The 10,611-nt window shown below is 39.3% G+C and overlaps 1 protein-coding gene across 3 annotated transcripts in view; it reads right to left on the bottom strand.

Annotated features, from left to right (window-relative positions):
• brip1 (BRCA1 interacting helicase 1) overlaps positions 1-10,611 on the bottom strand; it is a 104,990-nt gene that overhangs the window by 81,997 nt on the left and 12,382 nt on the right. For all 3 annotated transcript variants that reach the window (XM_008425200.1, XM_017308324.1, XM_017308325.1), the window contains exons 8-14: positions 7,813-8,034; positions 7,497-7,696; positions 7,287-7,419; positions 3,719-3,873; positions 3,459-3,636; positions 3,170-3,310; positions 2,083-2,244 (exon numbers count right to left, since the gene is read on the bottom strand). In XM_008425200.1, the coding sequence (XP_008423422.1) occupies positions 2,083-2,244; positions 3,170-3,310; positions 3,459-3,636; positions 3,719-3,873; positions 7,287-7,419; positions 7,497-7,696; positions 7,813-8,034 (1,191 nt within the window). The remainder of the gene's footprint in view (positions 1-2,082; positions 2,245-3,169; positions 3,311-3,458; positions 3,637-3,718; positions 3,874-7,286; positions 7,420-7,496; positions 7,697-7,812; positions 8,035-10,611) is intronic.

Genomic DNA, 10,611 nt, shown 5'->3' on the forward strand with positions numbered 1-10,611 from the left:
TTGATGATAAATACAAAAACAAGCATAAAAATGAAAACATCTACAATAGTGATAGTAATATTAATAATAAAATAATAGTTAGTGCAAAGTAGCCTACAAATTCTTTGGTGGGGGGCGGTGAGGGACCTGGATAAAGGCTAGGGGGGCGCTGGSCCAAAAAAGGTTGAGAAACACTGGCTTAGACTAAAGTACCACAAAAACAGAACAGATTTAAACTTTTGGGATAGCGAGTCCATAACCATAACTGTAGGAATGTTAGCAGAATTGTAGAACTYTGCATGTACAGGTAATGCCTAATAGATTTAGAAGTTGCCTATATTTACAGGCAGTGCAACAGTGTCACGATTAATGAGAATAGAACAACAAAAACACGAATGACCCCAAAACYCATTCATCTCTCTGGCTTCTGCCTACTGCAGAGGTAGCTGTGTAGATGAAGCTGATACTCATCACTTCAATGTAGTGAATAGAATTGTCTTGAGATGTCTTACCATCTCTATGTCCACTACCTGCACACAACTACACACAGCAAGAGGCAGACGGGACTCTGTGGCACCACCAAGGCCTCTATGGGCTCCAATTAATACCCAGCCCTTCATATTCCCTCATCTCCTTATCTTTAAAAGCTGACTGCATATTAAATATTTATGAACCAGGGAAGGGAAAGACTTCTACATGAATATAAATAATAGAAAAAAAACATCCCAAGGTTCATAGACGCTGCTTGGCTGGTACTGCGAGCTGACAAAAGGGAGGTAAAAGGGGAAAACAACACAAACCTGAGTCTTAGCTTTCCCTTGCTGTTTACATGATGGTATCATAAGTTGTTGGAGAATGCAACCTGATAGCAAGCAAAGACTGCAGACAAATCAAACCAGTRATCACTGGAYGAGACACACAGAAATACTGGTCCAAGATGAGACATGAAAACACGCCAMAGGCCAAACTAAAACCTGTCATGGGCAAAACACACGTCTCTGTATGACTCATCATAGGGGAACGATACATCAGCACCATCAACAACTTTACATTTATATATATTAAATACATAAAATTATATATGTTATTTAATTACACTGCATATGCAATGTGATTTTTGGACAAATTCATACAACACATGAAATCCATTTGGCTTTCACTAAACCAGAGTGACAACTGAGCTACAGAGAACATTCATTATTCATGAAGATAAAGACGCAACAAACAAAGGGGACAAAGTGTCTATGAGTGTGCACTAAGATGTGTCCTCATTAACTGAAAGAGGATACAGTTCTGTCAGAATGATGTCATTTAACAAGTCCCTGACAAGTGCCTTTATTGATCAGGAAGACTATTATAACGTGATAGTGTTGAACTTTAGCAAGGCAAACAAATCCAATAAAGTTCAGGTTTGGTTCTTTTAAAACTATTAATTTTTAAATATGGTTGTGCTTAAAAAATTTGATTGTTAATGTATGTTATATCCAGCAGTACACCATTATGCTGTCTGATCTAAATGCTTTGTTGCAGCAAAATTATTGATGTGTGGTCTCTTCCTCCTCCTAGTGGTAAGACATAGCAGTGGTATTAAAACAAACCCTGAACCACCAGATTAAATTATTTAAGAAAAGATCATGGGCAGATATTACATAAAGATAGAAATAGAAAATGGATAACACCATAGTGATTATATAATGGTCAATGCTCTGAAAAAACAACTAGCTTAAAATTAATGCTCCACTTGTTTTATCAGTTCAATTAAATTCAGTTTAACACTAATTCACAACATGTCTTCTCAAGGTATTTTACAAAAAACAAATCCATTCTTAAACTTTTGGAACAGACTTAGAATAAGTATTACTTGCAGTAAACATTCAAAACAGAAATAAATATGTCAATGTTAATTTCTGCTCAGTTGCATCTGTTGCATCCTCTCTCTTACAGTAAACACAACATTTAAGTCTCTTGCTCCTTTCAAGCATTTGGTGCAATGTGTTTAGGGGTTGATAGTAGTCCACTACAGTCTGGTTTATTGTCCATCTTTTTTAAATTAGATTTCTATATTTTATCTTTGAGGACAGAATGTTTTGCTGGTGTGTTTACCTTGTATGAAGGCAGAAAGCAGAGTACGCCTTTGGCCATGACCTGGCAGACATGGAGCAGCAAATCCCCCACCTCATCCTGGAAGGCAAATGTTTCAGAGCGCTGAAAGGTGGCGCAGAGATTTCGGCCTTGGGGTCCTGCACCAACAGTGCCCACCCACACCTAAGCACAACAGAAAACAGTGGGTGATATTCAAGCAAAAATAGTCAAATTAGCTTTTCTTTGTGTTGTGGAAGGGGCTAGTTAAATACAACAGTATCAGTGGCAAGACATAATAATCGATGTTCAGAAACTCTCCACCCAGTCTGATTGAGCCTGAATTACTTTACAAAGTAAAATTGGCAACATTTTCAGTTTCCATATGTACAACAGCAGCAGATACTTTTGCTATCCATTTTTTGTTTGTGAAGTTTAAATTTTTGTAAAAATCTGGATTTTTTTTYTCCCAACCATGCATTTTTTTGGATTTCCACAGTTCAGAGCAATGACAACACACCAGGACCTACCATCTGGTTTCMTAAGCATATTATGCAGAATTTATTTATTTGGACTTTGAATTCAGGTCAAATTCCAGAAGGGATGACTGAAATAATATGTTTTTGAAGATATTTTCATTATCATTAGTCATTTTTTAAAAAAAAAATAAAAAAAAAATAAAGTAAGAAAAAAGCTTATTAAAATCAGAAATTGGATACACTATGATAACATCTGAGAAATATTTTTAAAATTGCACTTGTAAACAATCTTAAAAAACAAGCTTGTTTCCTTTTCCATCCATGTTAGAACTGCTTTCTGTTGGTCTGTCACATACAATCCAATAAAGTATATAATTGTTCTGGTTGAAACACAAAGTTCAAGGAAATTCTTAAGCAAGGCGTACTGTCTCCTTATTCAGCCTGGGTTTTATATCACTTGGAGACATTGTGACATCTACTGGGCAAAAAATGTTCTTGGCAAAAATAAAAGTCTTGCAATTATCTCTGGAGTCAATTTAATCAAGTAGTGTTAATAGGTTTCCATGTAAAAACAAACAAACACTGCTTTATTCATGAACACATGTCAGAACAGGCAATAAAATCTCATTAACCTGGGATTTGTTGATCACATGGTTGGCTTCTAACTGGATAGTGAATTTTACCCCAAGTTCAGAGGAGAAGGAGCCCATAGGTGACAGGGTTCCTGATGTCAGCACGATACTGTGCACTGACCCACTCAGGTCAGAGAAAGCCTGAAAATAATAAAAACAAATTCAGAGTTCAATTTTATTTAATAACAAAAAAAGAACACAGGGAAATTGACATTCTTATTGCCATTGAAATCAGCATATTTTTTCAGCTCAGTAATAACACCCTCTGTTTACATGTCAAACATCTCACCACAGCAGGGTTGAGACACCAGAAGCTCAGGGTGAGAACTTCCGCTTTGACCCGCGCGCTTTGACGGTGTCGGTGGTGAGGCCGGACCAAAAAGCCCTGGGCATCAGGAATGTCAGGCGGGACCTGATTGGTCCAGGCGTAGCTCCTCTGCAATGCAATGCGGTAGTCCTCAGCAAACCTGCAGACACAGGAACACCTCCTGATCGACCGGTTACCAAAGAAACACRAAGGACTTCAAAAACATCAAAGTTTGGTCTCACCGGCARCTGTCTCTGTAGAGAAAATCCAACACCATGAAGAGGTTTTTCAGGACAGTTGCTGTAGATGCGCTGATAATTGGGACCTGCACCATGTCCTCCTTGCCGTTAACCAAACCRACACCCTCCTCCTTCTCCAACACAGATGCCAGGTTTTGCTGTCTCGGACATACAGTAGAGCAATTGATGTAAGCTGCTCCAAAGAGCTTTAAACTTTCAACTTCTAATGTACTCTCAAAGGGGACCTATTAGGCAAAATTCACAATTTGCAAGTTTTGGGTTTCTACTGCTTCTAAAATCAGGCCAATCCCTTAAGAAAACACTCAGMCAGTTTTTTGGTGTCTGAAAAATCCCAACTTTCAAAAACAACAATTTTCAAAACCTCCGTAATGTAATATCTCAAATCAGCAGGCACTGCTCCTCACCAGGCTGCACTGCAGTGCACTTCAAAGCCAGCGAGTGGGCTTTGAAAACCAGTCCCTCACCTAGCAATCCCAGCAAAACCCAGCCCGTCACCTAGCAACCCAGCGTGTTTTGTCAGTTGGTTTTACCATCCAGAAACCACTTGCTGCATTCTTGTTGATTTTGCAGGAGTCTCTACATCTGCTTTTCAAAGATGTACAGTTGAATAATTGCTATTGATGCTCCAATCAGGTTTAACTGCAGCTGACGAAGATACAGATCACCCATGAGGGCCGATCACTGCCAATCACCGATATCAATTTGATGGATTGGYTGTTTGTTGGTTTAGGTATAAATGCTTTCGGCTATGTGATCTTGCAAAAAAGAACTATAAAATCACATTAATTTAGACAAAAACATACAAAACACTTGTAGGTGCAACGCAGTCAAAAAGACAATTAAAAAAAAYATATCAGCAATACAGGCTCTCATCAGCCTAAATTATACATAAAGTKAAATAAATCTCAGAAGACGTATTTGAAAAAGAAATCATTCAAAGTTAACTGCAGGTTGAATTAAAATAAACAATCCTAAGTTACTAAATGAAATCTGCCTGAGAACATGGCTAGCTGTTTTGTGCTCACTGGTTGTTTCTGACTGAGCGGAGTAATTCTGCAGAACACAGAGGAGGCAGAGTAGCTCAATTTTAGCATGAGGCAGATTACCTGCCTCATGTCAAGACATTAGCAAAAAATTTACATGGTGCAGCTTCTATGATGGACTGGCGACCTGTCCAGGKTGACCCCGCCTCTCATCTATTGACCAGAAACCCTGGTGACCTCACTAGGAATAAAGGTGTATGATAATGGATGGATGTATGCTGCAGCTTTAAGAAAACATTTGATGTGAGAGTCCAAGTGGATCCATGCCTGGTAGGGCARGAATCTAGGGCAAGGATGTAGAGTTGTGTATCTACCAGTAGGCCTGTCACAATAAAAAAATTTGCTGGACGATTAATTGTCTAAACAATTATTGCAATAAACAATAGTATTGTTTCAAGACCTTTTGACGCTGATTTAATGGAAGTGACTAATAATGCATGCGATTTCCTGCCATAGATACACTTTATTTTCAAAAGAACACATAACACTGGAACTGATGAACTAAATACACAAAACAACCAAAAACAAAAATAAAATGTATTCTCAGTCTCCATTAACAAAAAACGTACTTGAATAAMAACTAAACAACATAAAGCCAAAGTGGAAATAAATACTGGATTCAACCAAAAGAGTGCAGATTATGAAGTCTGTATACTATATTGGCCTTGAGTAATCACTAGATTTAAATAGAGAAGATGGGCACATCCGAATACCTAATGCAATAGTTCACACTACACGGTTTTTTGACCCTATTTTCCCCTAGTGACAATCTTAGATCGTTGGCCAATCTAAGATTGTCGCTGGTGATTTCGTAAACGATCATCTTGTAGTGTGATTTAGATCGTCGTGGCCGCTCTGATCTAAATCAGGGGTTTCCCCGTTAACGCTGAATGTAACAGGTAGTCAATCAGAAAGCGCGGATTCCCCTCCACACTTTCTGAGGGGATCCAAACAACTGACACGGCGCAACACGAAGTCCAGCGGACATTGGAGATGATATGTGGAAACAACATTAATATTTATTCAACATTTCGAGAAAGAATATAGAAATGACAAGGGGAGGAGTTGGAGCCAAATTGCTACCGCCGTTGATAAACCCGGTAAGTTTTCAGCTGTTCTTCGTTAACGTGACATAAATAGGTTATAATGATTTTCATTCAGTCAGGACTTTACGCTGACTCTAGCCACATGMATCACAGGTAGATTCTARTAAAGCATTGATTAATGCCTGATTTTAAAATTAGTTAACTGGACTTGGAGCCATTATTTTGTGCCCATGTGGCTGGACACCACACGGCACGACRAACCCGATCGAACCATTATACCTGAGATTTCTGTCAGCTAATGTCTCTCTCAGGTTTAGAAAATGGGCCGACATTCGGCCCMCAACTCGTGTARTGTGCGCTGGACATTACACGAAGGAAATGAGAAAGGGAGGGTCGGTGGAGAGCACCGGAGCTGAGCCTTTTTTCATTCAGTGTCATCAACAAAAAGAAAAAAGGCAGGAAGAGACGATAAAGCCGATAATTAAAAAGAGGTCGATAGGTTTAATTTATCGTGCGATTAATTGATTTATCGTTTATTGCGACAGGCCYATCTACCAGGCACTMGATCTGCCTGGTAGAAACTTGTTAGTTTCTGTGAAGCTAACCACGTTAGTTCTGTGAAATATTGCGCCCCAATAGCGCGTGGCAGCAGTCCAACAGCAAGAGCACTCGATGGAAACCAGAGTCTTCTACCCCTCAGAAAGGCTAGTCATCTAGTTSAATAAATGTAATTATATTTTGGGTTATTTGCTCAGTCTTCTGATTGTTAAGTTCATTGTTGACAGTTGTGAGGTGCTTTAATTGTTTCTCCTGTCATCCTTTTTTCTGAACTCAGCTTTGATATACCTTCAAATGCTTGTTTTTTAAATGCGACATTAAATTCATTGTGTTGCTGGGTTTTGAMATGCATTTCTCTTGAGGTATTTTTCCAAGATGCAAACTTCACATCACTCTCAGAGCGCAACGGTTCCACTCGACATTGTTCAGGATTGGCTGCAGCATGCTTGCTCAATGTGAAAGAATGGGGGCAATACGCTGTACACAGGGCCTCTGCAGGGGTACTGGTGATTGGTTTTTGTGATCAGTAACATTAAATAATGATTGGCTAACCCGATCCCATATCGGCTGATAATGATCAGTGGCCAATGGATCGCAAAGCCACTCAAAGTTGCGCATCTGTTAGCAGTTATTTTCACGTGCAAGTGTAAACATTGGGCCAAGATCGTGGCCTTTAGTAGCTTATTTGGATGTAAAGTGACAGGAGGCCCTAAAACAGCTCATTTTGAAAGGAGCTCAAAATAGGCAGAACTAACCAGACTAACATCACAATAACATCTCAAAATCAAGAATGATTTTGTGCAAAAACTGTAATGAACATGTTTGTGTAGCACATAGACCCACCCTAACCTGTTCAAGGAAGCATAAGAGGTCTTTAAATTCAGCAACTCTAGTTTTTTTTACCTTCATGTTACTGAAGGTGTCAAATGTGACACCCAAGCTGTGGAAAATGGTCAGTATATCCTTTCCACTCCAGACTTTGCAGGCGCTCTCAAACCCTCGTTCAGACAGCAGTGCCTGGCTCTCTTGGATCCAGCTGAATTAACAACAGAAAACTGAATAAAGCTCAGGTTCTGATAAAGACAAGATGGTACGTTTCCCTCAAACACTGACTTGATCAGGGCGTAGCAGAAGTTCCTGAGAGACTCGTGCTTGGAGCGTCTAATGTTACTGWGGACCATSCCGTCCAGTTCATCTTTGGTCATCTGCAGGCTGCTGAGCTCTAAGGTGTAGCTGGCGCTTTCCCTTGCACAGTCTTCTATGTTATGGGCCTCATCCAGCACCAAGATCTGCCCCTCCAGGTCAATCTCCATCTGCTCCAGAAATATTGAAAATAAGAACAGAACTGATTATACGTTCGGATGTGATGAGGAGTTCTTGATCTGCAGCTTTCATGGTTCTTCCAMTGTTTATTTCCATTGGAACTCACTGTCTCTCTGATCATTGGATCCAGCAAGTAGTTATACGGACAAAAGATGATAGAGGCATCCTGCATAAGTTCCCGAGCAGCATAGTAAGAGCAGGATCGGAGCCTTTTCCCCAGAGACACCAGGTCTTCGATGTCCCAGGCTTCACGCAGCCCATGGACCCACTGTAGGGTGTGCTGGTCCCGCATCTTCTGCACACCATGGTAGAACCTGCATGACCTTCCCTGAAATATGAGCATGTTGAAAAAAAAAAGTGGTTTTAAACAACGGTTTTACATCTTGCTTTGTTTTTACAAACTGTAACACCTGGCCAAAAAATTAAACCAAAAACAAGCAATAACCACCAGTTAACAAATGAAAACAACGTTTTTTATGATGCCTAAAAGAGTGCAAGTGAACAAATAAAATGTGGTAAACACTATACTGTTGTAAGGTAGTCCATTTTTAGCAAGGCAATGAGTACAGGTGAAGTTGATTCCTCCTATTATTTTAGTACTGACCACAGTTCCTCTTTGGATTTGCTCTTTGCCATGGTTGCTGTTAGAGCTGAACAAACCATGGCAGTGAACTAACCGTAGTATCAAGTTAGCAACTATTTCTGATTTCCAAGATTCTATAATTTTTCCGCTCATGGCGGCAGCATGTTGGAGTTGCTCTGTTAGTTCTGATCTGTTCGTTTGTTGACTTTAGTTTTTTTGTTTGTTGGTTTTTTCTTTGAGGCGCTGCAGGTTTCGATGGTTATTTCCTCTGGTATTGAATGCTGCACAAATGGAGGGATTTTTTTCTTCTTACTTTTGGACATATGTGATGCATAATTGATCATAATGGGCAAACATCAAGTTCCAAACTCCATCTTTCTGTCCATCTTTCTAATAATACAGTCAGACACAGATTTAAAGAGGAAAAGCAAATGAGGTTAACAACAACCTCAACATAAGCTTGTCAACAACTTATGGTGTAATTAAGGACGTGTTATTGTGGAATATTATCTCTGCTGCCTGAATATTAAACTGTTAGCATGTGATGACAGAAATGAGACTGTCAAACAGCAACAGTCATCAGTAAGAGGCTATTCTAGATTTGTGACAAGACTGACTGCTACTAGAGATCTTTACTGCCCACAGTATCACCATTCACAGTGACTCCTAATATAATTGGTTGATATAAGTTACAACAACATCTAATTTCCACTTAGGATCAAATATTTTGAACTGCATCCATTATCACTAACTATAATAATATTCTAATATGGATGTGTTGTTTGGAGCAACACATCCAAACACTCATGTAGAGAATGGTGAAGCAATCTGAAGAAGCAACGTCTAATGTACCAGATCCTAATTACTGCCAGCAGAGTTCTCACACTCTGTCCTTTATGAATTTAACAGCTTGAGGTGTCACTGTCACAAAAACACTGTACACAGTTTCAGACACATCAATCACAGAGGATGAAACTGTCTTCTTCTCTAAACGACTTACCACATGGGAACAGTGACACTGAACCCTGTCTGCATAGCAAAACAGGATCTGATTGGGGGATTAACAGCCCTCAGCTACTGTTGGGATGTCCAGAAGAGCTCTGAGAGAAGAGCAGCCTGAAAACTAGCAGCGGAACTGCTGTGTGTCCGTACGGCCTGCTAACATGACAATGACTGCACCAGACCCTGAGGAGATACAGGGTGTCGGTGACAACTGCTCCAGATGGGGGTTATTTCTGGGCCACCCTTTTCATGACAAAGTCAGACAATTGCCTTGGAAGGCCAACACCTCCATTGACAGCGTAATTGTCCTCGTTACAGTAGGCGCCTGAACTTCAGGACAGTAGGGGGTTACAAGTGTATCATGTCTCAGAAAAACGGCTTTTGACATTCTAGGGTGTCAAAAGTTGTCGTGTGGCTCAATTGTACAAAATTTCTCTGAGGCTATGTTTACTCTAAGCTGACTGCACAGTTGAGAAAGTGCATCTGTCTGATATAATAAAATATTTTTTAAAAACACTCTATTCTGAAGCAGGGCAATAATAGTTTGGGGTTTTTCATTACTGTTTATTTATATTTTGTTGTGACTTTGTAAAATTTTGTCAATTTTAACCAGTTTTTAGAAAGTGGTTTTTTTTTGGGGGGGGGGGGTTTGTTTTGTTTTTATTGGTTAAAGTAATAGTTTTAGCTTTTTCATACTTTGATTTTTTTTTTAGTTCTGGACCTAAAATTTAACCAAAGTATTTTACTGTGATAATGAACACTCAACAGAAGATACCATTTTCAAAAGATGTATGGAATTGTTTTTGAACAATCAACTGACTCAGGTGTTTTCTCCGACTTCTGCTGTTGCCATTTTGCCAACTGGTGCAAGTGTCACCAGGAGGATTATGGAGTGCTGTAATTTGCCAACAGCTGACATAAACTGCTAGTGTAGCGGTGGTGGGTGGTGGGTTTTATTTCACATCAGTTTGAAAGGTTAATAAATCAATTCATAAATACAAGACTGAAGGATATTAGATCTATAATTTCAGTATGATTTAGTTTTGTAAATGCATCACATAGATCCAGTTAATTTTAGTTTTCCCCCATTAATTTCCATTTTCATTTACTTCAGTTAAAAATTTTCTCAATTTCAGCTTAGTTTTAGTTAATTATAATAACCTTGTTCTGAACACATTAGTCTTTAATTGTTTTTATGAAAGTGACACACTAGCATATAGTAAATACCCTGGAGCTGTTATTATATGCGTGTGTGTGTGTGTGTGTGTGTGTGTGTGTGTGTGTGTGTGTGTGTGTGTGTGTGTGTGTGTGTGTGTGTGT

The sequence above is a fragment of the Poecilia reticulata genome, linkage group LG13, assembly GCF_000633615.1.
Source record: "Poecilia reticulata strain Guanapo linkage group LG13, Guppy_female_1.0+MT, whole genome shotgun sequence".
Taxonomy (NCBI): domain Eukaryota; kingdom Metazoa; phylum Chordata; class Actinopteri; order Cyprinodontiformes; family Poeciliidae; genus Poecilia; species Poecilia reticulata.